Source organism: Halichondria panicea, chromosome 2, assembly GCF_963675165.1.
Source record: "Halichondria panicea chromosome 2, odHalPani1.1, whole genome shotgun sequence".
Classification (NCBI taxonomy): Eukaryota; Metazoa; Porifera; class Demospongiae; order Suberitida; family Halichondriidae; genus Halichondria; species Halichondria panicea.
In genome coordinates this window covers 235,391-262,442 of record NC_087378.1, presented here as the reverse complement: position 1 = coordinate 262,442, position 27,052 = coordinate 235,391, and the positions used below count along the sequence as shown (strand labels likewise).

At 43.8% G+C, this 27,052-nt stretch overlaps 5 protein-coding genes across 6 annotated transcripts; 2 read left to right on the top strand and 3 right to left on the bottom strand.

Moving 5' to 3' along the window:
• The first annotated feature begins 1 nt into the window (after nucleotide 1).
• On the top strand, nucleotides 2-3,482 carry LOC135332296 (beta-TrCP-like). Its single transcript, XM_064527681.1, has 10 exons — nucleotides 2-183; nucleotides 426-733; nucleotides 884-1,164; nucleotides 1,474-1,611; nucleotides 1,910-2,028; nucleotides 2,086-2,191; nucleotides 2,273-2,416; nucleotides 2,535-2,764; nucleotides 2,943-3,021; nucleotides 3,164-3,482. Exons 2-10 carry the CDS (start codon nucleotides 427-429, stop codon nucleotides 3,326-3,328), a joined length of 1,569 nt encoding a protein of 522 aa, XP_064383751.1. The 5' UTR covers nucleotides 2-183; nucleotide 426; the 3' UTR covers nucleotides 3,329-3,482.
• A 306-nt stretch (nucleotides 3,483-3,788) lies between these two features.
• LOC135332297 (BTB/POZ domain-containing protein KCTD9-like) lies at nucleotides 3,789-6,757 on the bottom strand. Of its 2 annotated transcripts, XM_064527683.1 has the most exons (12): nucleotides 6,553-6,757; nucleotides 6,377-6,498; nucleotides 6,274-6,305; nucleotides 5,878-6,130; nucleotides 5,737-5,792; nucleotides 5,552-5,677; nucleotides 5,337-5,497; nucleotides 4,962-5,111; nucleotides 4,762-4,867; nucleotides 4,517-4,650; nucleotides 4,256-4,362; nucleotides 3,984-4,124 (listed from the first exon to the last, which is right to left on the bottom strand). In XM_064527683.1, the coding sequence occupies exons 1-11, from the start codon at nucleotides 6,619-6,621 to the stop codon at nucleotides 4,273-4,275; spliced, it is 1,299 nt and encodes a 432-aa protein (XP_064383753.1). In that variant the 5' UTR covers nucleotides 6,622-6,757; the 3' UTR covers nucleotides 3,984-4,124; nucleotides 4,256-4,272. The 2 variants fall into 2 exon arrangements, with proteins under 2 accessions (XP_064383752.1, XP_064383753.1); XM_064527682.1 differs by lacking the exon at nucleotides 4,256-4,362 and having other exon boundaries at nucleotides 3,789-4,124.
• A 116-nt stretch (nucleotides 6,758-6,873) lies between these two features.
• LOC135332287 (uncharacterized) lies at nucleotides 6,874-9,049 on the top strand. The gene is made up of 2 exons (XM_064527671.1): nucleotides 6,874-8,785; nucleotides 8,880-9,049. The coding sequence occupies exons 1-2, from the start codon at nucleotides 6,976-6,978 to the stop codon at nucleotides 9,047-9,049; spliced, it is 1,980 nt and encodes a 659-aa protein (XP_064383741.1). The 5' UTR covers nucleotides 6,874-6,975.
• A 61-nt stretch (nucleotides 9,050-9,110) lies between these two features.
• Nucleotides 9,111-12,692, bottom strand: LOC135332306 (E3 ubiquitin-protein transferase MAEA-like). Its single transcript, XM_064527692.1, has 9 exons — nucleotides 12,561-12,692; nucleotides 11,516-11,774; nucleotides 11,088-11,215; nucleotides 10,835-10,904; nucleotides 10,556-10,685; nucleotides 10,231-10,342; nucleotides 10,043-10,176; nucleotides 9,633-9,822; nucleotides 9,111-9,383 (listed from the first exon to the last, which is right to left on the bottom strand). The coding sequence occupies exons 1-9, from the start codon at nucleotides 12,612-12,614 to the stop codon at nucleotides 9,282-9,284; spliced, it is 1,179 nt and encodes a 392-aa protein (XP_064383762.1). The 5' UTR covers nucleotides 12,615-12,692; the 3' UTR covers nucleotides 9,111-9,281.
• Nucleotides 12,693-12,815: 123 nt separating this feature from the next.
• LOC135332275 (uncharacterized) lies at nucleotides 12,816-26,894 on the bottom strand. Its single transcript, XM_064527653.1, has 15 exons — nucleotides 26,680-26,894; nucleotides 25,699-25,901; nucleotides 22,473-24,463; nucleotides 20,964-20,994; nucleotides 20,147-20,334; nucleotides 18,057-18,146; nucleotides 17,738-17,884; nucleotides 16,997-17,164; nucleotides 16,635-16,773; nucleotides 16,202-16,311; nucleotides 15,940-16,119; nucleotides 15,540-15,616; nucleotides 15,042-15,250; nucleotides 14,500-14,577; nucleotides 12,816-14,370 (listed from the first exon to the last, which is right to left on the bottom strand). The coding sequence occupies exons 2-15, from the start codon at nucleotides 25,889-25,891 to the stop codon at nucleotides 13,142-13,144; spliced, it is 4,830 nt and encodes a 1,609-aa protein (XP_064383723.1). The 5' UTR covers nucleotides 25,892-25,901; nucleotides 26,680-26,894; the 3' UTR covers nucleotides 12,816-13,141.
• Nucleotides 26,895-27,052: the final 158 nt, after the last annotated feature.

Here is a 27,052-nt window from a genome sequence, read left to right as displayed (position 1 = left end):
TGTGTCATTCTCTTTATGTGAATTTGCTGACTCATTCTGAGCACCCTCGGGGATTTCCAAACTATGCAATAGCGTCTCCGTAGAAGACTAGGCTGATTGCTGCATTGCACAAGGAGGCGACTGCTCTGTAAACAAGTTGGACCCTAGCTGATCATACATCTACAACTTAACTCTTGTATAAAGGTGAAAGATAAGGGCTTCATGTACTGTGTGTTTAATAGGGAGACTACTTCCTTTATAGACAGTGTACCATAGTAGCTAGAGGTGTGGTTGTTTAGTGGTATTGGGTCAGTTGCTTACACATACACAGACGTACACACACCTCACACACACACGCACACAGACGTCCGCACACACACACACATAGTCACACCTCACACACACATACATAGTCACACCTCACACACACATACATACACATACAGTATGGCGTTATCATCTGAAGGCAACGCACTTCAGTTCAACCTGGACCTTGAGGAGCTCAAGCGAGAGAGCGTGGAGATGATGGTGGGACGTGATGGGGACGAGGACTCTTCACAGTTCTCCATGTCACCACGGGAACAACACGACCAAGAGACGGAGATGTGTCTACGGATGTTTGAGACGTGGGCCCAAACACGACAGACAGAGTTTGTGGAGCAAGTGATTGCACGCATGAGCTTCAACCAACACGAGCATCTGTACACCATTCTAATGCCCATGCTCCAACGTGACTTCATCACCGTCCTGCCTAGTAAGTGGTTGTGTGTGGAATATCTGTTGATCACATTATATTGTCCGAGCAATTCATTACTACAAGTATGTCATTGCAGTACACGCTACTACCCCTAACAACAGGCTCTATTATATAGTACTGATAGCAATCATCTACCCCCCATTGTAGGCAAGGGCCTTCACCACATAGCCTACAAGATCCTATCCTATCTCGATGCCAAGTCTCTGTGTAGAGCTGAGCTGGTGTGCACTGAATGGTTTCGTGTTGTCGAGGACGGACTGCTGTGGAAGAAAATTATCGAGATGAAGGTTGCCACAGATACCGTATACAAGGGTCTATCTGAGCGCAGGGGGTGGTCCAAGTACTTGTTTCGTCATGTACCCCAATCAGAGGGGTTGGCCCACCAGTACTACCGCAAGCTATACCCTGCCATTATCAAGGACATAGAGGTGAGGTCTATGAGGTCTATAATATCAGATAGTCAGTGGTTAGGGGTCAGTGATGGTTAGGGGTCAGTGGTAGTCAGGGGAGTCTGCCAATTAAGTTTTGGCCTGAGAAGCTTGCTAAGGAGTGGGCGGATATAATTATAATTATACGCATGTCAGTATCCAATATGCATAAATAGATCAGTTTATATGATTACAAATAATTATGCGTAATTATATCAAGTCACGGTATGCAAAATGTAACTTTGCATTGTGCATGTACATTAGTTAACAGCAAACTCTGTGTTTGATTGTGCCCTCCCTACCTTTCAGAGGATGGTGGCTAACTGGAAGAATGGACACCATTCTCTCACCCGGATTGAGTGTCACAGTGAGAACAGCAAGGGAGTCTATTGTCTGCAGTACGATGACAAGAAGATCGTGAGTGGGCTCAGAGACAACACCATCAAGGTGAGTACACAGCCTCAAAGTCTCCTTTCTTGATTAGCACTTCCTTTCTTGATTAGCACTTCCTTTGTTTTATAACCTTGTGTGTGTGTACTCTCCCTGGTTCAATGCCCACAAAAATGCTCCCCACAGCCCACGTCCCCGTACCCACCAGTACAATTATACTGTTATAATTTATATATAATACTGTGCTGCCTTAGTAGCACACACAGTACATGTAGTTGGTAGGATATGTTATCTCTCTTGTGGAGCTGATAATCCATACTCTCAGTCATGTGATCTCCCCCCTCTTACCTCGTAGGTGTGGAACAGGCATACTCTGGAGTGTATTCGTATCCTTCAAGGCCACACTGGCTCTGTACTCTGTCTCCAGTATGATGAGGACGTTGTTGTCACGGGGTCCAGTGATTCAACCATACGGTGAGGGTAGCTGGACCTCAAGTGTATAGGTGGTCAATGTGTGTGTATTGTGTACAGTGTGTGGGATGTGGCCAGTGGTACAATGCTCAACACTCTGGTCCATCATTGCGAGGCTGTGCTCCATCTGAGGTTCTGCAACAAGACAATGGTCACCTGCTCAAAGGTAAGATACTGAATAGCTATAATTATCGTCTTATAAGTCAGTTTCTTGTTGCTGATTAAACACTGCTCTCTCTCCCCACAGGATCGTACCATTGCCGTGTGGGACATGCGCAGTACCAAGGACATTGTTCTGAGGAGAGTTCTCGTGGGGCACAGGGCAGCAGTCAATGTGGTGGACTTTGATGACCGATATATTGTGTCTGCCTCTGGAGACAGAACCATCAAGGTATGTACCTGTACTGTTACTAGTGGTCTAATGTGGCCATGTGTTGGTTGGCTCACCTTGCTGCCCCCCAACCCTTTCCTTTTGGGATAAACTTTTCGAATTCAAATTCAAAACTCAGGTTTGGCGGACGTCTACTAGTGAGTTTGTGCGGACTCTTCATGGACACAGAAGAGGGATAGCTTGTCTACAGTACCGTGGCAACCACGTAGTGAGTGGGTCATCCGACAATACCATCAGGATATGGGACATTGAGTTGGGGGCGTGTCTGCGGCTGTTAGAGGGCCACGACGACTTGGTCAGGTGCATACGCTTCGATGACAAGAGGATTGTCAGTGGAGCTTATGACGGGTGAGCCAGGCAAAGTAGTACATACAAGATTTTTAGCTGGGAAGGGGAAATGTTTATGTATCTAAAGGGCAGTTTATGTTGTTTTTTGTGTGCTTCAATTTTACTAGTCTAGTGAGATTGTGGAAAATTCAAATAATTATTCTCATTACTACATGACATTATTTTACTGCCCCTCCAGTGCCATCAAGGTGTGGGACTTCCAGGCTGCACTGGACCCACGCACTCCTGCAGACGCCATCTGTCTCAGAACACTCGTGGTGAGGTTATCATTGTGTCCGTCTGTAGGCTACATGTATGTGTGTGTGTATACCTTCTACTTACCTTAACTCCCCACTCCCTCCACTCACACCTCACACCCCCTCCACACACACACATCTCACACACACACACCCCTCACAGCAAGAGCACACTGGTCGAGTGTTCAGACTTCAGTTTGATGACTTCCAAATAGTGAGCAGCTCTCATGACGATACCATTCTTATCTGGGACTTCCTGGACCCGGAAGGTCCACCTGCCCCCATGGAAACTGACCAATCAGATAGCAGTACGAGAACAGTGTCGTAGCTCACCACACCCACCCATCATACAAATCACTAGTTCTGTCTGTCTTGGTCTTTGTATACTCATACACTGTATGTATGTACCTGCTTGTGCATGTATTCCTTCCTGTCTCGTCAGATTGTTCAGAAATTGTAATACATTTATTGAAACACCTGAAGCTGACAAAAATTAGAGAAAGTCTCAGAACCAGACAAAACAAAAACAAAAATAGACGGCCTTTGTACAAGCTCCGTGCATGCGAGGAGGCTTACAGGTACGTGAGCGAGGCACCGAATCTATGTTTACGCTAAACGGCACGTTCCATCAGCTCGACCCTCGACCCTGTCGACAGAGCTGCGAGCTCGGAGGGGATTCTGAGTGAGGCATCGCATCTAGCTTACTCAGTAATAAAATAGCTTGACTATTTATATTCCACAGTAACATTCTATCTTATTAGTGGTTTTCATCATTCACTGCGCGCACAGCCAGTTATGATATTCATTCTTATGAATTGAAATCAAGCCGCGGCTTGCATAGACAATAATGCACACAACACACACACACACACACAGTTTTATTGTGCACTGTTCGTTCTAAGTAAGACTTGTTCTTGTGCTTGTGATGGGTTTAAGGGGGCCCCTGCTAACACAGCTGCTTGATTTACAATGACCCCTCCATTGCTAAGATTAGTGTGCACAGTTGTAACATTGACAGTTTGCGACATGTGTAGAGGAGCAGTGATATCCTCCAGCACGGCACCTGCTAGATTGGACCCTCTTAGATTGGCATACTGAAGATCGCAACCAGTCAAATCACTGTTCTGTGTGTGTGGACAAAAGAAAAAGTATAATTATTAGCAAACTTCAATTAGTAGCAAGCTTTAACCTTTAACCTGAGAGGGCAGTGACAGACCATTTAACTTAAGCTCTGACTAGTACTACTCAAGCCTACCAAATCAATAAAGGCCGTTACACTGCCACATCTTGGAAATTGGTGCCCTCTATATTGGCTCCTCTCAGGTTAGCATGCTGCAAGTCACTGCCCTCCAAGTCACAGTCCTAAGAGAGGTGAAATGCATCTCAATGATAGCTACAATATAGGGATGCAAAACAAGGCGAGTGGAATATGGGAGCTTACAAAAGCCTTAAAATGAAAAGGACAACAGAAAATTAATTTACCTACCTACCCAGCAGGCCATTGTAAACTACTCACCTCTAAGTCAGTGCCTGCCATGATAGCGTGTCTCAGGTTACAGGAACGAAGTGAAGCTCCTTTCAGACTGGCCAGACGAAAATTGACTCCATTCATTTGACTGTTGTCACAATTTATACCTTTCAGATTGGCTCCTGGAGACAGATGAACAAAATTACTTTAAAACTATGCAGAGGCGAAAAAACAGCCTTAGAGTATAACAAACATAATACATAATTGCACAAGCTCTACTGGTACTTTGTTACCTTCGAGGTTGGTGCACTTGTTGAGTCTCTCGTCCATACTGCAGCCCTTGAGAGTGGCCCCCTCGAGATTCACCCTCGGCATGTGCACACATTGGATCACTGCATTCTGGGAGGGGGGCAAAGGTTGTATGATGAGGGACATTATTATTGCAAGATACAAGGCGTTCCATTCCAGACCAACTAGGAGGTATTGTACTTACATCGAGGGTAGCCTTTGTGAGATCAGCTCTTTCAAAAACACAGTTAGTGAGGTCACTATTGGAGAGGTTGCAGCCACGCAGAGTGGCACACTTGAAGTTGATGTTCCGCAGGTCAAGGTTCGAAAGATCCACCCCCTCCATGTTGATGCCCTGAGTGGGTGGGTACGATAAAGTCCATCAGATAATACATAGAGAAGTTACAAATGCACAAGCCTTTACATAAATGATTATAGGCTAAGAGCAATAACAAGTCCATGTCAATTAGCATACGACATGTATACTATACTAGTGACGATAATACAATACTGGAGGCTACAAAGGTTTCTCACTAGCTGACTATATACCTCTCTAAACAGAACACCCTCAGAGGCGTACCTGACACCGTAGAATAGTTGAGGAAGAGGTAATGGAGAGCATTCGAAGGAACTCCTTGCGAGTGAAGTGGCCGCTTATAGAGAGCTCTTCAGTGGCCACCATCCCCTCCAAACGTTCAGTCGCTTTAGATATGCCAAAGAACTTTGCCTCTTCAAGAACCCCTGTAATGGCGTGTGTGTGTGTGAAGTCACAGGGAAGCAATTTCTAACACTTACCCTGTGGGTTGATTCCTTCGTTCAGAAGGAGTTTTCCGTGTCTAAGAAAGTTGAGCAGTGGCTCAAAATAGTCAGGTGATCTATCAATAAGGTAAGCTCCAGTGGAGTCGGTCGCACTCAACCAACCTGAGATATATGAATACATTTATACATAATACAGCAGTAGTCTATTTTTAGTAGCATACCTGATGACTCAAACATTCTTGCTAGCATTGAGTTAGAATCGGATGTTAGTGTGGCCCTGCATGTCATTGGGACAAAAAAGGCAATATTTTAAATAATGATTCTTATAAATATATGACTACACAACACAATGCCATTATTACCTCGTGGTAGCAAAGATCTTGCCACCGACATTCAGTCTGACCCAGTCATTACGAGAAGGTGCTTCAGGTGTGGACAATAAGGTGGTCCTTCGAAGAGAGAAATCAGTCGGTTCTCTAACTCTAGCATTGGCCTCTCCCCTGTCCCTATTGAGGTCTGGTGTTGGGGGGTTGCTGGAGGGGGCAGAGCTGATAGAGACAGAGTCCAGCTCCAATGGGGTGTGTGGTGATGAGTGAGGCTCCTCTGATTCTGTGCCTAGGAGGAGACACACACAGAGTATTGGTGAGGTCTTGGTGGTCTATGCGGACAGGGTTAGCTGATACGAACAGTAGGGCCATATAAGGTAAAAATGATACTCAAAGGAAAGCAATCAAAACACCAAATGTGTCACAACTTACCTTTAATCATAGCAATCACGTAATCCCAATCCCTGCAAAGGACAACACACACATAGCACCATAAACGTGTAGCCAGCTAGTACATGATGTCATAGCTATATACCTCAATACAGTGAGGTCATCAATGGTGCTCCCTCGTACTGTCTGCAGCTCCAACACTTTCTCTCCATACTTGTCACTGACCAGTTTGAGGGTGGCCTCTAGAGTGGGCCCAGCAACCATCACCTACGAGGCCGAGGTCATGTGAACTAGCTAGCACATTACATGTCATCTACTTACCTTTCCACACCTCTTGACTATCTCATCTGAACTTCTGAAGACGTTTAGCCTTACTGGAGGACTTGCCATACTGGTACTGATGTCTAGACAGACGGACACAGAGCTAAGCTAGACAGAGTTGAGTAGAGCTGTGGTCATGACAAATACAATGAATAGATCTAGAGCTAGCTAGCTAGCTAGCTAGAGAAAGCACTTCCTATATTAAACCACGCCCATCTTTTGCAGTTACTATAATTATTATGGGGGTTGGGCTCAGAGCTGCAGTTACAATGTAACTGTATGCTCCACTGCACTGTGTATGCTCCACTGCACTGTGTGCAGCTGGTGGTGAGGATTTCACTGGCACTCGACTCAAGGTGATAGTTCATTTCTGTATAGCTAGTTCTTCATGTTGGATTATGCAGGTGAATTCTCATCATTGCAATGAAACTCAGTCAACCAGTCTCCCTCTCGATATCATTGCTACTACATCTACTGTTTGGATTTGCTGAAGCCAAAACAATTGGTCCTTGTGTTTCGAATGTCCAAGGTAGTCGATGCTCTCAACCTGGTGCTCACTGGCAGTATGATGGTGTTTGTATTAAAGAGCCTTCAAAGTCTCCGGCTTGTCACGTTCCTGATACAACCTCCTTCAAATTCAAATTGGTGGCCGATATACAGCAGAAAGATGCAGAGTCAATCAAGACCCTCTGGGTGTGCGGATCTGGACCTAGCCTTAGTTGGGACAAGCCTAAACCAATGAAGAAGTCTGCACGGAGTATCAGCACTTGGATAATAGAGATATCTTATGCCTCTGATTCTAACGCTCTACTCTGTTTGAACAGCTCCTATTGCAGCCTGAATCAGCAAGCTCTGGAGCTGCGTGTGTACAGAGATGAGTTTACCAATGATGATATGAAAGGACCTAACATTTATATCCCTCTTCCTGTTTCAAACTCAATGAGTGGAGCCATTGGCTTTGTACCGCCTCGAGTTTATATACACCCTTGGTTTGATGGTACTAGTGTGAGAAGTGAAGTTGTTCAACTATCCTTCAATTCTTATATTTTTAGAGCAGATGAAACGGTTTCTATCACATCTACGATTCTTTATCCACCAAGTTTTGATTACAACGTTATTAGAAAGTACCCGTTGATTGTAATGTTTGGAACCAATGAGTCATCTCATATTGCACCTTCACTGGAGCACATGTACGTGCATGAAGCTAGCATTAAGGAAGCTGTGGTTGTCTCCATACATTACCTTGACAAGGCCCCTTTCTGTAGACTCAATCCATTCAACAACATAATGAGTTTGACTGAAGGTAATACGATTTGGAACTGTAGGGTAAGAGGCAAAAGGTGTACTTTGTGTCAGAACTGTTGGGACCCCCTAAGACCCACCAAGTGTTCTCCTAAAGAGTTCATAGCCCAAGCAAACATTTGTCTGGCTAAATATGCATGCAGTGGATCTGCTAGTGACATTCTTGACTTTATAGAAGACACGCTCATACTTGAATTGCAGAAACGAACACAAAATCGATTACAACTGGATTTCCCCAAACAGCGAATGTCAGTAATTGGATTCAGTGGTGCTGGTCTGTTGGCGTGTTTTGCAGCACTCTCGCGACCCATGTATTATGTTAATGCTGCCTGTCTTTCAGCTCCATTTCAATGGCCACTGGGACATGACACCAAGATAGCTAATCGAAACAATGAAGGAATTGGAAGACTTATACAAAACTTGACTAATACCCTAGCCTCTGAACCAGCCAGCAGAGGATTGTACATGTCTCAGAAGTACTATATTGACAACGGTGAATTAGACAATTTCTACCTCCCCCTGATGGATGCACACGACTACACACAGTGGGTGTTACAACTTCTCACCAAAACACTTCAACTAACCCCTGAAAACATTCTCTACTTCAATGTACCTAAAGCGGGGAACAGCTACCATCACCATAAAGATGGAGGGACTGAAGTTTTCAATAGGATCAGACAACCACTAACATTTTTTCTCAAAGCAGAAGGTGGCCCAAATAAAAAATATGCAAGAGTTTCAAAACTGGAGGATACGTCTTTTGCAGAGAGACAGAGTGAGATTGGTATAACTGAACAAGACTTGGACAAGATAGTATTGGGTCAAAAAATAAATAAATCAGAAGTACGTGTAATCGAAGGACAATGCTCGTTTATCAGAAAACAGAAACCGACGACAAGTGTGCCCATTTCAGCATTTTTAGTGTCTATATGTGAGTTAAGCATTATCAGTAAATTAGGTTAGGCATACAATATCTACTACATACAATACAGCCTGTGTTGACATCATGTATGTACACCATGCAGTTGTGAGCATGGTTGTGTCGGTGGGTCTGACTGCTGGGCTCATGTACATGAAAGACGCCAACCGAAGAGCACAGGAGAAAGATAAGGAAGAGCTGAACAAGTTGGAAGACGACTCAGATCTAGAGGGAAGTGTTGGCTTAGAGGGAAGTGAGAAAGACGTGAAGCTGTGACATGCATACTCCAACATTGTGTATTATCTACAAAGTATACAGACTCTCGTATCATTGTCAGTATCATTATCATTGTCAGTATCATTATAATTATAACAACATTTCTTAAATTTTATCAAATTTTTAAAGACAGTACAAGTACGTATGATATACATAGATTGTCATTAATAACATAATATCATGATTGTATAATTATTAACGTTCGATGGCAGTTTGATGATTGAAGTCTGTGCTACATGACATACACTTTCTTGGCATCTGAGAACTTGAAAGTCTTCTTGGTGCGTGGGCAAGTGACCTCTCCGTCATTCTGTAGACCCATGTCCTTCAAAGCCTATTGGAACAGAGACACAATTAAGCAACACAATACGTCAGCATGTCACAAACAGAGGCACTTCAAAATGCTATTAGCTACACACCTGCTGACACTGTAAGCACTATATTGAGGAACTTTGAGCTACTATTAATACACCTAAGGCATTTACAGACTGGTATCCAAGTTAGTGCACAATGCATGCTTGTGTATGACACACAACTACTGGCTTTTTCGCTGATGCTATATCACTGTACAAATACCACCCACCTTTTCTCCATAGACGTATCCATTGGGCAGCATGAGTGGAGGGTTGTGCTCATTCATGGGCTGGCCTGACAGGTTACAGGTGAGGTAGGACTGGGAGCAGTGGGCAAAGGGCAGGGACTTGGCCAACTCATTGAAGGACTTGGAACAGACTGGACACTGAGAGTTGAACTCTTCTGTCTTGTAGCATTGTCTGGGGCACAGTCAGTTAGGGAGATATAGCTCAGAGAGTGAGATTAACAGTCCGGGAGGAAATATAGTATGAAAAAACAGTTCATTAAGCTACCTGCACTATCATAATTATACTTACTGTAAAGCTATACATGTACACAGTGGTTAAGTATACGCACACACACACAGTACACTGTACGTAGCAACCCCTAACACACACACAGTTGAGTGGTGAGGGATACGGTGTCTTGAGTGCTGAGAGGCCAGCCTGCAGGACACTGGTAAGAATAGAGTGGGGACTCAGTTGAAAGAGGTTGAAGTTCTCTTGACGGAACAAAACAATCAGTTCACTCCAACGAGACATGGAGAACAGTTTCTGTAGGTATAGAGATATTCAAGAGTGTAGTTCCTGCAGATACAGTGGACTGACCTGATAGCGTTTGCACTTGGTAGCTGGTGAGAAAGCCAAGAGTCCCATGGCCATCTGTATCTCCCTCAGAAACTGTTCATTGCCTGCACTGCCAAAATGTTTCCTTGCATATCTGTGGAGGACAAAATCTAGTGGAAAAGTTCATCACATTGTACATGCATGTGATTTGTCAAATTTTGAAATGCCATATAACAGAGCTTACTTTAGTGAGGCCGGCTACACAAAAAATGTATTTTTCAAATGGAACAAAACAACAGTAGTCAGTCAGATCAACCCTCTGACACATACACACTAGTCACAATGTGCACACCATGAACTAACTCACTTGATGGCTTCTACTCGTTTCTCGCTTCTCACTAATTCAATAAAGTCCTGAAGTCGAACTTGAAATTCCAACTGACTCTTGATTCGTCGCAGCTTTGAGCGATGCTCGTGACAGTAATCCAAGCATGGTCCTGCAACAACATCACATAACTACAGTATTGCAGTGAATAAGCAAAGCTCCCGATAGCTGTAACCATGACCACAAGTGATATCTAGAATGATTATAGCATCGGCTGGAAATGTCAGCCACACACAGATAGAGAGAGCAGACCTCACTCACCAGTGTCCCGTCTCTTTAGCCCCTCCTCTACACTCTGACACACTAGGAAGATCTCAGTGTCCACCAGATGCTGAAATAGAATTATAAAAATACAAAAATAAGACAGATTATGGGCCCGACGAAAATAATTGACACATCATTTGAAAGATATTTTTCTAAGCTTTCGTAAAAATAATGTTAAAGTTATATAATTATGGAGAGTTGATGCATCACTTTGAATGGACCCCCCACCCCCCCTCTCCCCTAGACTGACCTCAGTACCAGAGCTCTGAGCCAGCCTAAGAGCAGCTGAGTAGTGTCCCTGTCTCAGGAGGTGGTCCACTAAGATGCGGTCCTCACGACTCTTCGCCCACACACTCTTAGCAACGTCACTCTGATCACCTGAGAACATTGAGAGAACATGCTACTTTAATACGGCCCTAGCCTTGACGTGTCATATGGTTTGGAGCGCTTTCTTTGAAGATTTGGGCCCAAATCAATGGTTGATCTGAACACATAATCTTATACTCTTTATGTAAATGCACTTTTTGTGAAATTGAAACAATCCTAAGTTCCTAAGTTCTTAACTCAAGTTATGGGAAGTCAAAATTACCTCCCAAAACAAACAAATTTCGGAGAACTTCAAACTTAACCCAAAACCTCGGGGGTGGGGTGGGGGTGACAGGTAGATGCCCAACTCACCTGAAGCATAGGCCTTGAGATGTTCCAGACGTGTCTTGCATGCCTGCACACACTCAACCTCCTCCTTTACTGCCTCCTCTGCCTTCCTCTTGAGGGAGACCAGTTTACCACTCACGCCCAACAACAGAGCGTCCACTTCTTGTCCTGTAACTGTTGGTTGACTCAGGAGGGTGGAGCAGTCAGAGGTGGTGACGGTGATCTCACGGTCTAGGATCTTCTGGACTGAGCGAAACTTCTTGTTTAGGAGTTCATAGGGGACCTTAGTGTGTGTGTGTGTGTGTGTGTGTGTGTGTGTGTGTGTGTGTGTGTGTGTGTGTGTGTGTGTGTGTGTGTGTGTGTGTGTGTGTGTGTGTGTGTGTGTGTGTGTGTGTGTGTGTGTGTGTGTGTGTGTGTGTGTGTGTGTGTGTGTGTGTGTGTGTGTGTGTGTGTGTGTGTGTGTGTGTGTGTGTGTGTGTGTGTGTGTGTGTGTGTGTGTGTGTGTGTGTGTGTGTGTGTGTGTGTGTGTGTGTGTGTGTGTGTGTGTGTGTGTGTGTGTGTGTGTGTGTGTGTGTGTGTGTGTGTGTGTGTGTGTGTGTGTGTGTGTGTGTGTGTGTGTGTGTGTGTGTGTGTGTGTGTGTGTGTGTGTGTGTGTGTGTGTGTGTGTGTGTGTGTGTGTGTGTGTGTGTGTGTGTGTGTGTGTGTGTGTGTGTGTGTGTGTGTGTGTGTGTGTGTGTGTGTGTGTGTGTGTGTGTGTGTGTGTGTGTGTGTGTGTGTGTGTGTGTGTGTGTGTGTGTGTGTGTGTGTGTGTGTGTGTGTGTGTGTGTGTGTGTGTGTGTGTGTGTGTGTGTGTGTGTGTGTGTGTGTGTGTGTGTGTGTGTGTGTGTGTGTGTGTGTGTGTGTGTGTGTGTGTGTGTGTGTGTGTGTGTGTGTGTGTGTGTGTGTGTGTGTGTGTGTGTGTGTGTGTGTGTGTGTGTGTGTGTGTGTGTGTGTGTGTGTGTGTGTGTGTGTGTGTGTGTGTGTGTGTGTGGTCTACAGTACTGGCTGTTAATATATGTGATAGACTTACTTTGAGGGTTGAGTATTCCAGAGTTTTTATTTCATCCTTTGTGGAAGTGGCCATAGTTTTTTGTTGTTGTAATAATTATGTATGTGGTAAAGAGTGTTAACAGAACTTATGAATAATGATTATCATTATGAAGAGCGTTTGCTATTTCTTATAAAGATGATCCTTTCCCTATTTTCATAAGTCAAATAAACACTCCTTGCCAAATCATCTATAATCCAGTGTTTATAATAATACCTATTCAACTTTGTCATCACATTAATTTGAGTTAAAATGAAACATGTATTAGACAAGTATAAATAATTCTGATCAATAAACACATGACCAGGGATGATCACTTTTTAAATCTACAGGCATAAAAGAAAAACAATCATGGTAAAAAAAAAAAAAACAGTTGCTAGGAGTGTGAGTGTCCATCCAAGTACAGAATGATTGGCTATACTTGTGAAATGATCTATACATGTACAAAACAACAAAACAACATATCGTGTATGAAATTGCCAGTGATACGAATAGTCAGTGTAGAAAAAAGAAAAATTAATGATTTCAAAAAATGGACATGCACGCACGTGCGTACGATCAAATCAAACAAATGTTTCGCATCCAGATTCTTCAGGTAACGTGAGTGTGTGTGTGGAGGGGGAGAGAGGAGGAGCCTTACCACTGGAGTGCGTAGACGATAGATCAGAATGGGAATGGAAGTCGTCCATGTCCTTTTTAATAATGTCATTCCCACGTTGAATCAGTTCTGAGTTTTCAGTCAAGTCTTTTCTTCTTCTAGACGACGTGAGATTGCCTGCACCAGGCTGCTTTCGTGCATGCGCTTGATGCCAGGGATAACTCGACAAGTTGGTGGGTTGTATGTGCTTCTTTTGTCCCGGATGAGCAGGTTTTCGTTGAGAATGCGCGGCGTCGTTGACCACATTATCCAGAGGGTGGTCATCTCGTGGGGGAGAGGGCATCATGCTCGGCCGTGGGTTCCTTTCCTTGGACAGACTGGACAGATTAACCGGCCTATTTCTAGCATATGACTTTGCTCTCTCTTGACTACCATTCACGTACACTGGGCCATCGACATGATTGGGGTGTGCTTGTGGGAAGTACTGTGGTGCGTCGGCTTTCCTGTTCTCGTAGATATGATCAGACGTGCTGTTAGATTTTGCTTGACGATGCCTGGGGTCAGAATCGTTAGCTGGTCGTGAGCTACGATGCCGATCACTGCGACTGTGATCAGAGTCGTCACTAGACACAGAGTCAGTCTTGGCATTAGCCGGCCAACGAGGATTCTGATTGCCTCTATTCAATCTCTTAACTTCTCTCGGAAGGGGTGGTGGTTTGGATGTGGGTGGAGGAGGGGAAGTACGTCTTCCCTCATCGTATCCGATACTAGCTGGTGGAGAAACAGAGCGGTTCATTGGAACGTGAATGGACCTCTGAGAGCTTGAAATTGAAGACCCACTTTGTACACGCTTGAATTGTGTTCTGGACGAGCTCCCACGATGGCTCTCGTCTCTATGGTGATGTCGCTCGTCTCTATGGTGATGTCGCTCCGATCCGTGATGCAGCATGCCAATAGACTTGCTCACTGTCAGCATCTTGTGATCATGTCCGTTGGAGCGTTTTCCAGTACTAGCAGTTCGTCTTCTTGAGCCAGGGGAGCCATCGAGGAGGTCCTCTGATGACCTGGCACGAGAGCTATTCCCTGAAGAGAGCGGGCTATGTCCGCCGGGTTCAGGGGTCGTGTGGGGGGTGGGCGACGTGCGTTGATCTGATAGTGTGTCTGACTGAAGCTGGGCTATCTTTGAGAAGAGATCTGTTGTGTGATGGGGAGACCAGAGAAAGGATAGTTAATTAACGCAATACAACGTGCAAGTACACAACTTGGGTTGATGATTTCATAGACAAGCTATAGAGGTGTATTACTAGCAGTTGGTTGACTTACCATCCATGCCTTCTAAGTCGTTCTTAGAGCTGCTAGCCTCCAGAGTGGGCTTGATGACAAGGGGGGGTTGGAACGTGCCTGCAGAGGAAGGATTGCCCCAATAAAAGCCACAGTAGAAACTGTACATGCACAACACATTGTAGGCAACTAGTTCTCTAATGCCAAACAGCACGACATTATGAATCACTTCAAGGGTAGATTCCTAGGATGCCTTTACACATCAATTCACTGCCATATATAAGAATCTACAAAGTAGCAGACCAAAGTCTAGAATGTCCCATGGACAGAGATAATCTATTTGTGACAAAGTACAAACATGTTCATCAATGCTACCAGGATATCCCAACCATAAACACGCAATCATCAAGCATATGCACACACGCAGTGACAAACACACACATCACATAGCTAGCGCACACATCACAAAGCACACACATCACACACAGTGACATCACATAGCACAAACATTAGATCTCACAAGCACGTACACACGACTGAGTAAACGTCAACCATTACCAAACGACCACCCCACACCCACTTACAAGGTCCTGGTAGGTACTTGACAATGACCCTCTGTCCCACCAGCACGGACGTGTCCACACTTAACTCTAGGGGCACTCGAGAACCCTCACAGTATATCTGAAAGTTTTGAAGTTTGTCCATTTCTTTTAAGACTCTCACAAAAAGTTCTCCAACAGTTTTGGAGCCATCAGCAGGCAAGATCTTGTCCAGCTGGTCAGGGAACGCAGCACTGTACGTGTGTGTGGGTGTGGTCTGGGTAATGCCTGGGAACTATAGATTTCTCAAAACTTTGTGTGTGTGTGTGTGTGTGTGTGTGTGTGTGTGTGTGTGTGTGTGTGTGTGTGTGTGTGTGTGTGCATGCTTTTTGGGTAATGCAGCTGATTTCTGAAAATGCTCATCAATGATTTTTTTGTCATACAAGTGGAGTGATGATTGGTGCACTATTTCCCACAAAATTGGAATGCAATAACTAGACGAAAAAGGTAGGCACAAATTGAGTGTAATTACAAGAGCCTCACATGAAGGTGTTCTTTGACTTGGCGACAAGAATGTGCTGTCCAATCAAAATCTCCGCTGAAAGATCCAAATTGACAGACTGTAGAACAAGAAAGAGAAAAAGTAAAAAATATCATACAAAACAACGCACGATAGTAAGACATGTACAACAACAAGATTAATAATTATTATGACTACATAATTACGATGAATACTAGCAAGTTGTGATGTGATTATGTGACACAGCTGCAATTCCTTATCTTACAGAGTTCAACTGGGGGAGGGTTTGGGAAAATTAATGTGCCTAAACAAAGCTACACGAACCACATACTGAAACATGACCGGATTAATCCATAGCTACTGTACATTCATTACTTAGATATTTACCGGGAAACCAGTCAAACGAATTATTGCAAAGCTTACTCTGAAATTCTGGGCAAATCTCAATTCCATGATGTCAAAGCTGTAGCCGTACTTCTTGAGGACTGGTTGTATAGCGTCCCTAACAGTGCCTCTGTCTGGCACTTGCATGATCTTGGTGACTTTGTTGGGCAGGTTCACCTCGAATACGTTCCTCTTGTGGGTCTGGAATATATCCAAGTGCTGCAGAGGGACCACACGCAGTCAGGTAATGCATACACATGCTATATATACTGCATATAATATCGGGTCAAGATCTACTCACATCTTCCGGCCGCACATCCTCAGCTGCTCCATTGTCGGGATTGGACTTTTTGGCCCGTCCATCAGAGGCCTTGGAAACACTGTCCTTGCCCGTGGACCTCCTCTGAGAGTCTGTGTGTGTGTGGTGGGTGGGTGGGAGGGGTTAGTGTGTGTGTGTGTGTGTGTGTGTGTGTGAGCGTCTACTTTGTCTACAAAAAGCAGTAGGAGATATACACACTATCACAACAGTTAGTTGTGCATGACACAGATTCCCTACAATAACTTGTTTACCAGTTACCCCCCACAGTCTAATACCCCCCACTACCACTAACCCACCTCATCCAAATCCAAATTTGTCTCTCAAAGCAAGCATGAGTTTATAACAACTGATTAAGCTAACTAAACACTAAACACAACCCAAAATGGTAGACTATAGTTACATACACAACACGTACCTTTCTTCTTCTTCTTGCCAGAGTCAGGTGACTTGTCCGGGACGGCCACACCCCACACAGGCTCGACGGCTGAGGGCTGCTGCTCTTGGTGTACCTTACGACCAATCTTGTTGAAGAACGACCGATAAAAACCGCGCTCCTGGAGAAGCAATAATGAGCAGTCATCAATAATCAAATCACATGTATAATATTTATAGGGCGAGGGCAGCCTTCAAATTGTCTCTATGTGTAAGAGTTTTCATGACCTGGTTCTTGTGTGTAGTCTAGCCACTCATGTACTGTACATATAAAGAGCGTGGTCAAAGCTCTCCTTACATAGCTACTGTTACGTACAGAGCAATGAGTGTGTGTGTCTTTCTTACTCTTTGTTTTTTCCAGATGCCATTAAACTGTTGACTCTCTGTTGCCTTCTCGTGAGGGGTGGGGTCAATTGGTAGGGGTTTCCCCTCCATCTCAGCTATCAGACACTGCTTAACAATCTCTGACTTCTTGAAGCGAGGATAACAGTCCATCTTCATGAGGCGATAGATCTAAAGAAACAAACACACCTAATTCATCACAGTGCATTTAAGGTTAAAATGTGTGCGCCAGGAATTCTACTTGAGATTGATAGCCATTAAATTTTGGCTACAATTAATACAGCTATACTTCAAAGATGTGAAAAATTCTTCATGTCCTCTAGTTTACGAAATAAATTCTTAATGAGTGATTAGTAAGTTAGCAGCTGTGCTTGACACTAGCCGTGAATACACACACAGCACCATTAAAGGGTAGGCTACTTGATATCACTATAGCAACACTGCCACGGGGTGAAAAACTGCATTCTTGTTTGCACATCAACTTTGTCTGGTTACCATTCTAGTCCCTTTGAGCATATGAAAACACCATGATGTAAGGTTATGGGCTATGCTTATAGGACAATGCATAACCAGCACTGAAAACATTATCTAGCACTCAATGAATTTTAGAATGCAACAGATATATTAATTAACCACATGAAAAAGCTCACTGAGAGCTACAGAAGGTCAGTTTTGCTTTAGGAATTGGATAATCCATTCTTAAATTACGTGACCCTAAAGATAGCTAGCCATTTATTTTCGTACCTGTTCCTGGGCTTCATTGAATATGTTGAGGGGAGGGTTGGCGAGGCGTGACTCGACTGCCTTGAGCACTCTGTCGTCCACGTTGACAGTGGAGGGGGAAGTGGCGGAGAGGTACTGGTCGTAGATCTTCTTTACTGCCTCCAGGTACTGTGTGGGGTGGGGTGTAGTTTGTGTACAGATTGTGAGTAATGTTATAATTATAATTAATGAGATGGTAATTGTTTCTCAGAAAACCGGACGAGTGGTGTGTGATATGTGTGTGATATGTGTGTGTGATATGTGATATGTGTGTGATATGGGTACATACAGACTAACTTACATTTGAGGCTTGTGGAGCGTTCTGTTTCAAGACCTGTGCCTCTCTCCAGAATAAGATGTTCTCTTCACAATGGATCTTCTCTAGAAAGTGCTGCAATTAGAAACAGTTTGTGAATAATTATGAGTGTATCATTTCTAAGTGTGCACACGTGTAATGAGGTAGTAAACTATCCACAGTACAACCTGAGGCGACCACTAATTACTGGCAGCTGGCCACACTAAGATGCAGCTGATACAGATCCCATAGAAACAAGCCCACTGTGTTACCATCAGCCCTCAACACATTCTGACATTGGCACTTAGTTACTAATTAAATCCAGTCCATTTTCTGCCTTGGTAAGCACATATGCTAGTCATGCATGCAAAGAACGCAAGAGGAAATTGCTACACCAATATATATAGGCTTCAATAATTAGCCATGTTGTGAAAACAAATTAGAATGTGCTCCAAAATAGCAGTCATGATAACTACCCCTAAGATCATGGACAGAGATAAACACCTCTCCACGCTACATGCCCAATACATTACATCATGTACATAATCTACATACCACACGTAAACAGCCAACCACAAACAAGTTCCTTTAGTGCACACACTGGGACAACACCTAGTTTGCATGAAGCGGTACATCATACCACAAGTATGGCTATAAAGATGTCCCATATACTTCAAAGTATATGGTACTCCTAAAAGAAGGATCCAAGGATTGTCTGGTACATCAAAGGGAAGAGACACTATAGTCTTGTGTTCCACTAACAGAGCACATCTCTCCCCCATTGTTGATGACTGACAGGGAAACCATCACCAAGCACAACACCAGATGTGGGCATATGCACTTAGTCTATTATATATATAGAGTCCTTCCAATATGCACTCAGCTTTGTGCCCTCAGGCAGTACACAAAACATCCACTTGTAATTACAGTAACAATACATGTAATAAATGATCACCATTGTTAGGTCAGTCTGAGTATGTCTACATTGCTGGATCAAGTATCACACCTGTTTTACTGTACACAAAATGCAATTGACCTTGAGATATTTACTGTGTGTGTGTCGCCGGTATTAGGGTACATTAGATAATGGCCGACAGTAAACCCAGCAACATTAGGGAACTCAGAAACATGCAATGGAAAGTGTTAATGAAGCGTGTGTCAACAATCACACACACCATCTTTCATAATGGACCATAACTTGCATCTGCTAATCATACCAGAATTGGGCACTAAATTAACTCATTGACCACATCAAAGAGCCTATGAAAGGGAGGGGGACATAATTTCTAAGAAAGAAGACAGTTTCAGATTCAGACAGACTGAACACACCGTCTATTGTGTCTGAAGGCCTACCATATTACACAGGTCCTAGAACTGCAGGAAGGAGAATTTGTACAGCTGCATAAAAACTACTGGCTTTAATAGTACGCAATCTTGACGATGTTTCTAAGGCAACAGCAAATGACTTCAGACATAAATTTGGAATGTCATGCATTTATCATACACACACACACAGACACTATCAAAACACATGATAGCTAAGTGAAGTATCTCTCATGGCAACCTAAATAACTCGCATACAAAGACACGAGGGGAATCTAAAACCTGTAGAAATTAATGATAAGAATTGAGCCTCCTTGTACATAATTTAGAAACACGAATAGTTGAGACCTTCTACTGTCTCCGGTCGTGTATAAACAAGCCTACAAATATGATTAAGGTCCAGGTATGCTGTCTCCAAGGGCTAGCTCATTGTGGGCTTCACTGGGCGAATAACACGCGCTAGAAATAACAATAACACAACAATGTAACGCTAATTCAATGTTGTCAGGTTAAACAATCAGCTCGTCCAAATTGGGTCGACCTAACAAGTTCAAGTAACTAATCTTGTTTACTATAAGGAGACGCTGAGGACACACACACACACACGCTCACTGCTGCTCTAGGGGAAGTTATCAGTATGCTCCATTGAACACACTGTGTAACAACACAGCGACAAATACAGCATAATAGTCATAATGCTGACAGGTAACCATAACAGTGTAAGACTAGCTCCCAAGTACTTAAAATACCCCCTCCCCATACTACCAGCTCACCAGCAGACACTGCACTCCCATGGGGTCCTCAAGGAGCTTGTCAAAGGAGGCCACCCAGCCTCCAACACGACCACACTCGTCTGGATCATTGACCTCCTCGTCAGCTATAGTGGTGAGAGTAGCAACACTACCAAAGCTTGAAGTCAGTGCTGTGTTCTTCTGTGGCATGGACGTACGGTACGAATAATCTGTGTGTGTGTATGTGTGTGTGTGTGTGTGTGTGTGTGTGTGTGTGTGTGTGTGTGTGTGTGTGTGTGTGTGTGTGTGTGTGGGGGGGGGGGGTGTGGGTGAGTGTGTGTGTGGGGGTGTGTGCACACGGTAATGATATTCTAATCTTGGGTCATTAACAGTTCAAGCACCCCCACACCTGGTGACTAATTACACGTCTTTATTGTTTACATTTGTCATATTCATCGTGTGACACTCCACTCCAACACCCACTTTACAGGCTCGGATATGAATATCATTAATACAACTCATAAATAACCATAAACACGAATGAATAACCCAAAACACCACATCTTGGGACACTCTTTAATAAGATTCACAATTTGTTTTGCTGACCTAAAGATGCTGTACAAAGACACGAGCGTCAATGAAATACCTGAACACTAGCCAAGGCATTTTTTCCAATAACTAAGGATCTACACACATACCATTATACACATGCCAAGTGCTTGGAATTTTAACATTACACACACAGAAGTCCTAATAACTGGTTCCCAACAGTAACAGTTTTCCCTTGGTAACCATATAATTAAAAAAATGTGGAGAAGCTACACACACACACATTGCGTAACATATTTTTTGAACTCACCGTGAGCTTCCATTATCGAGCTATCAGATCCCTGGAGAGGATAAAAATAAGTTGGGTCAATACATTGCAAACACAGTACACACATTATATACAAACCTTGAAGTAAACGAAAAATTCCATTATATACTCAGTTTCAATCTTGAGTAAAACAGCCCAAACTAACTAGCTTCTCCTAACAGGGCTTTATAAGCTTCAAACCAACACTTCCATTTCCCCTGACCCTTGCACTAAGCTTTGTAGTGTAAAGTATCTTGTACCAACAAATGGTCAGCAAGGGAATCATGACAGGAAATCATTGGCTATACACACAGCTGACAGTGTGGGTGAGAGTTCACAGAAAAGCACTGATGATTGGAAATAGGTAAGGATATGACAACCCTAGGTTCCTACCATTGTTATATTATAGTGTGGGTGTATGGCTCCCACAGCATGCCTGTTCCAAAATCGCTATGGCTATTAATCAAACAACTTATCCTACACAGATCTCAATAGACCATAACACAATTAGTTTTGACTATCTCAAATTTGCCTGAGGTAGAATGCAAGCGGACGCAAACACACTAGATGTGACTACATAAGCAAGGACTGCAATTTGATAGGTCGCTCACCAAACAGTAAGGTCGGATACCCTAGAGTTATCATTCCTATGCATTCCTGACTTAGGGGGGTACTGATAACATCAATTTGGTAATTTAAAACTATTTCTCGGTCTGTACACACGGTTCAAACTACGTGGGCCTTTGTTGATCGAACAACAGTCAACAGCAATAGTTTCTTAGTAGGATCATTATCATTCGAGAGGAAAGACAAGACAACTATTTTGAATAGCTATAGAGCCAGCTTTCAATGGCAGTCAAGGTCGTCACCAAGGTGAGCCAGAATAGACAGAATAGACAGGAATGTTAATATGCAGCTGATGGGTTTCACACTTAAGGACGTGAGCCATCAATGGTTCGAGACCAGGCACAGCAAATATTATAGCAGACACTATACAGCTTATAAGATTAATCGCCTCGAGGCATAATTATAAGGGAATTAACAAACAACACATCGCCTTCACCTCCTAATATACAATGTCTATCAAAGCATATTAAAGCTGTACATGTACATGTTGCAGACACTGTATTAGGGTACACAAGGCTGGTACATACACCCACGCAACACCCACCAGATACGAACACATGTAGCTATGGATATACCAATACAGTAACAAAACACAGCTTATCTGTAAGACAGTGGTGAGAACAATAGCCCTTAGCTATCACAGAGCCTAGCAACATGATATGACATTAGCGACACATATGCAGATAACACGATAATGCTCTTGATTGAAAAGGGAAGTGCGTATTGACAGAGCGCATTCTTGTCATAGCTACATATGACGAGGTTCAGGTATTAGCATCACACACACTTATTACGCACGACAATTATATGTTCATGGCTACATTCAACGCTCTAATTAAAGGAATTCTACATTTACACGAGCACGAGTATAGTGCCGCAACTCACCTGTCTCTTAAGAGGCATCCTGGAGCCTCGATAAGATCCCACTGGACTGACAGGTCGGTAGAGCCTTGATCGTGAGCTCTCCAATGCTAGGCCTGACGACAGCTTGGAAACAGCCGGGGTATGATAGCGAGGAGCATGAGGTACAGGGCCAGGGCTTGGGGAGCGTTGTCTTCTCAATGGAGTAGGGGAACCACTGCCTGACGAGTAGCTGAGGCTTTGAGGGGGACTGGGAGATCCAGACCGACTTCGAGACTTGAATCCGAGTTTTGTGGGGCTGTCCCGAGGGTCAGAGAGACTTAATGATATACTGCTATCATCAGAAACTTTTCTTGAGAGATGATCAAAGCCCTGAGTTCCGAAATTCTGCTTTCCAGAGCCACCACTGGTCCTCCCTCCAGAGGACCCACTCGTTGTGTACTGTGTTTGGGGCACATGGACTGTGTACTTTTCATAGTTTCCTGAGGTGGGTCTGTCTTTTGACTCCCAACTGTTTTCTCTTGAATGGTGATTCTCTTTAGGTGAGTCAGCAGTGTACCAGCTTCCAGCACTACTGTTTCGTCGTTGGTTAATAAAGGCCGGGGTAGCCACAGAGGCTAGGGGGAAGTCCTCTTTACTGAAAGAGCGAGTGTGTTGCGAACTATTTCGTCTTTGGTTAATCAAGGGGGAGTTAGTCACAGGGGCTGGGAGGAACTCTTCTTTACTGAATGTGCGTGAATGTTGAGGGGGGGCGACGTACATGTTTGGGTTAGACGTTGGCAGAGACTGGGTGAGGAGTGAGCGTGATTTCGGGGAGAAAGCCGCTGGCCGCAAATCAACAACATCTAATTTCGTTTTCAACTTGTCATGGCTTGATATGCTCTCACTGCTGCTGCCTCCAGAACTGAAAGAAGAGAGACTTGGGCCAACTTTGAGGCTCTGATCAGAAGTACTGCCACGAAGAGAAGATGACTCAGAGAATAACTTGCTACCGCCTAGATCGTTGGAGGTGAAGAGGCCTTGTAGAGCATTGATGATGGTTACACAAGACACGATTGGAATGGTCTTGGGCTTGACTGTAGTCATTGGAATTGTTTTGCTTTTTTGATTGGATTTTTGGTCTCCTGTTTTAAGGACGAGCACGCTCTTTGACTGCATGACTTTGAAGACATGGCACATGTGAGCCCTGGGTTGTTGGCCATTGCTCTGGTTGCCCTTTCTGCTCCCTTTCTGTTCCTTCTTGGTGACCACACCAAAGTATTGCTCATCGTTTGTGCAAACTCCACAATAGAACAGTTCCTCTCTGGGATGAACAAACAACGGCATTTGATCGACTTTCAAAACTTTAAGCGATTTCAAATTCACTTCGAGGAAAACTTCGAGGAACTCTTGTCGCTGACTCAGCAATTGTCGTGTGCACTCTTGCAAGCATCTTGAGCTTAGTTCTCGTACTCTCCAGGTCAGGGGAATCTCGACCGCTCCTATGTATAGCACGAGGACATTGGCACTTGTGAAAGCACTGGGGGAAGGTGTGGGGGAGGAGATGCGCTGGGGGAAGCTTTGGTCGCTGCTGCTCAAACCATTTGACTTGTACACGTGCGTTAGCGGGGACACATTGATGGAAGATGCTGTCACTGAGTGTGGAGATTTGTTCATGACACGCGGCTGGTTCATGGGGGTTTCAGAATACCTCGGAGGGGGGGAGTCATCGTTCGCATAGATCCTTCGAGGCTCGGAGAAGTTACCTCTATTGATCATGGGTGTGCTCTGACTCATGGAGAGCGTGCCCAGACTAGACACTCGGCCAAATGATGGAGCTTGAGGGGGAGTGTCGTAATGGCGGACATTCATTCGAGGTGCTTCAACAGGCTCACAGACGGTCAGCCAGATACCGGGACTAGGGTTGTTGGCTATCAGACCGACGACATCTTGATGGGAAAAGTTTGTAATGTCATTGTTGTTGACTGCGACGACCACTTCATTCTTTTTGAGACCAGCTCTGTCAGCGGGGCCACCTGGAAGGGGGGGGGGTAACATAACATATGATAATGTATTCAGCTTGTTACGCTACATTTGTGGTGTAACAGTGAAGTGATAAGGTTCAACTTCAAAGCAGAAAATTGTTTATCTTGTCTGTCCTTTCATAGCTACCAATACAGTAGCCCACACATCATTCAGAATGCACACATACATAATAAAGAATGTACTCTTTACCTTTACCTATAGAATATATGCAGTGGCCAATAACAAACACTCCATACACACAAACACTGCACACATACACACACACACACACACAGAGGCTATAGTTGAGTGGGCCGGAGCTATATGATGCTATAACACCCAACACCACTCTGGTGTACAGCTTTCCCAAGCCACTCAAGCAGGGGGGTATGTGGTAAGTGCTTAATGGCCCATTGCTGAGTACCAACACCCTACAATGGTATGGCATATGTCACGTGCAAAAAACATACAAGACAAGAATTCTCTAGGCACTACATTTTAATTGCTCAATATACACACCCATAAACACTAAAGTGCTGCTGAAAATAATACTAACTGATCAAACCCTATGTTTCAGTACAAGCTTGGCAGCTAGTTAAGACATTACCCACTAATAAAGAAGTTATTATCATATCCTGCCAGCTACAAGTAGGTAAACAACCACATCAAAGCAATGGTATATATGCCTCTTGGAGTCCCTGATTATATACTCAGTACTTATATGCAATGCAAACCACAAGTCCTTTGAAGTGCCACAGTGGAACTGTAAATCTAATCAAGGGATGACCATTTTTACTCAAATCCTTTGATGTGCACATAAATCCTATTATAGGAGCAGTTGCTATAAAGCCACAAGAATGCACGCTCTGTTGTGGCTACAAGAAGAGCTGCAGAGAAATGGACTCCTAACAAGGAACAAGTGGTCTAATCAACTAAACGCAAAGTTCTAGATGGTCTTGCCACAAAAGGAGTGTGCACTGCAAAGCTGACCATAAAACGGTCACTACAGTACACACGGGTTACAGGAATGGAAAGGGCAAGTGAAACATGAACACAGCATCCCAAATGCACTCAGCACTCAAAGTGTTGATTCAAGGAACACCTAACGTAGTAATTGTCTCCATTCACACAAGCTTAATACAAAACCTTTCATGGCTAGCTTAGCTCATTGCAATTTAGGGAGAATTGCACACACACAATCAACTATGCAGACTAAAGCATTCCACATGACCCAGTCATTGCTTACCTGGTACAATGGTGCCCACAATGGGAGGTCTCTCTTGGACCAGGATGAATCCATAGCTCCCTAAGTCTCCTTTCTCAGTCATCTCTCTCCGTACTTCAACGGAATGGGCTGTCTGTTCCAAGTACTCAACCCTGGGGCTCTGTGACCCTCCTCTGTTGTGGACCTGAGCCGCTCTTCTCATCATTAGTTCCATGATAGGCAGCCTAGAGCACGAGAAATAGTAGCAGTGAACCGAGAACTGGTAACTAGTTGTACATGACTATCTCTACGGCTAACTGACTTAGGAACTCAAGGAAAATGCCAGAAATGTGTACGCAACATGGGAGAGCAATCCCACTAACAGAGTGTTGTTATGTATGCAGAATGTGAACATGGTTTGTGGTATGCATAACGTGAGTGAGCGGAAGTTTGTCACCGTGTTTTCAGACAAAGGCGACAACCTACTCACTAGTACTATAGCGCTAGTCTAAGAGCCATGTTTCTGAGCACAGCCTAGCCTATAGTTAGTGTCAACATGGCACGATCTAACATGCGAACATAATCACCATTATCATAATTATTTCCCTAGAACAATGCAAATGATTCATATTAATACCAATGAACACACTAGAATCATACACCTTACTTTGATGTCACATTAACACATTGAATCAATCCACCTTGGAAACACCATGCAACAATGCTACAATACTGACCCACCATATTAATGTTCTTGTACGCATGCAATGCAGTGTGCAGCTAGCTAGTGGGTGCATTGCAGTACAAGCAATCTTGAATGCATGGATGCAAAATCAACTACTCACAGCCTAGCCTAGCCTCGTCTCTATTTTAATAAACAAAGCTATAAGCTCAAACAGCCAATCTAGCCACAAATAATACCATCACGTTAGTGGTTCAGATTACAGCCATTAGCACTATTGAATACATACAGTTAGTTTAGTAGCTCATGCAGTAGCTAGCTACACCTGCAACTCAACTCACTTCTTAGCTCAGTTTAGTCTCTAGCTCTCTGTACGTACGCACAGATATTCGGCGATTGGTACTCTCTCTGATAGGTAATAACTCAGTGGTAGCAATACTATGATTTCTTTGGATTTCTCTGATACACATAGACACCTCTTAGCTAGCTAGAAAGCTTCATCTTAGCTGCAACATTTTCTGTTACAAAACCTAATACCAAAATTCTTTGTCAATTATCCAATTATACGTAGACACGAAATGTCAAACATGTGAAATCAGTAATTATTATTAATTTTTTGTTCACAACCAGATAATAGATAATATAGATAATTTATAAGTGAACAGAGACACACCCACACACACACATAACATAGTTAGTACATCCACGAGTCCT

Excerpts from the sequence above, each read along its gene's own strand:
- LOC135332296 (XM_064527681.1), top strand. The coding sequence starts at position 427 with ATGGCGTTATCATCTGAAGGCAACGCACTTCAGTTCAACCTGGACCTT. Across the intron at positions 1,165-1,473 it reads CCATTATCAAGGACATAGAG|AGGATGGTGGCTAACTGGAA; the intron begins GTGAGGTCTATG and ends CCTACCTTTCAG. Across the intron at positions 3,022-3,163 it reads TCTGTCTCAGAACACTCGTG|CAAGAGCACACTGGTCGAGT; the intron begins GTGAGGTTATCA and ends CACCCCTCACAG.
- LOC135332297 (XM_064527682.1), bottom strand. The coding sequence starts at position 6,621 with ATGGCAAGTCCTCCAGTAAGGCTAAACGTCTTCAGAAGTTCAGATGAG. Across the intron at positions 6,306-6,376 it reads GATGACCTCACTGTATTGAG|GGATTGGGATTACGTGATTG; the intron begins GTATATAGCTAT and ends TGTCCTTTGCAG. Across the intron at positions 5,112-5,336 it reads CAACTATTCTACGGTGTCAG|GGCATCAACATGGAGGGGGT; the intron begins GTACGCCTCTGA and ends CCACCCACTCAG.
- LOC135332287 (XM_064527671.1), top strand. The coding sequence starts at position 6,976 with ATGAAACTCAGTCAACCAGTCTCCCTCTCGATATCATTGCTACTACAT. Across the intron at positions 8,786-8,879 it reads AGCATTTTTAGTGTCTATAT|TTGTGAGCATGGTTGTGTCG; the intron begins GTGAGTTAAGCA and ends TACACCATGCAG.
- LOC135332306 (XM_064527692.1), bottom strand. The coding sequence starts at position 12,614 with ATGGCCACTTCCACAAAGGATGAAATAAAAACTCTGGAATACTCAACC. Across the intron at positions 11,216-11,515 it reads TCTCAAGGCCTATGCTTCAG|GTGATCAGAGTGACGTTGCT; the intron begins GTGAGTTGGGCA and ends CAATGTTCTCAG. Across the intron at positions 10,177-10,230 it reads CCAAGTGCAAACGCTATCAG|AAACTGTTCTCCATGTCTCG; the intron begins GTCAGTCCACTG and ends CTATACCTACAG.
- LOC135332275 (XM_064527653.1), bottom strand. The coding sequence starts at position 25,891 with ATGGAACTAATGATGAGAAGAGCGGCTCAGGTCCACAACAGAGGAGGG. Across the intron at positions 17,885-18,056 it reads ACGCTCCACAAGCCTCAAAT|TACCTGGAGGCAGTAAAGAA; the intron begins GTAAGTTAGTCT and ends CACCCCACACAG. Across the intron at positions 15,617-15,939 it reads GATTTGCCCAGAATTTCAGA|TCTGTCAATTTGGATCTTTC; the intron begins GTAAGCTTTGCA and ends CTTGTTCTACAG.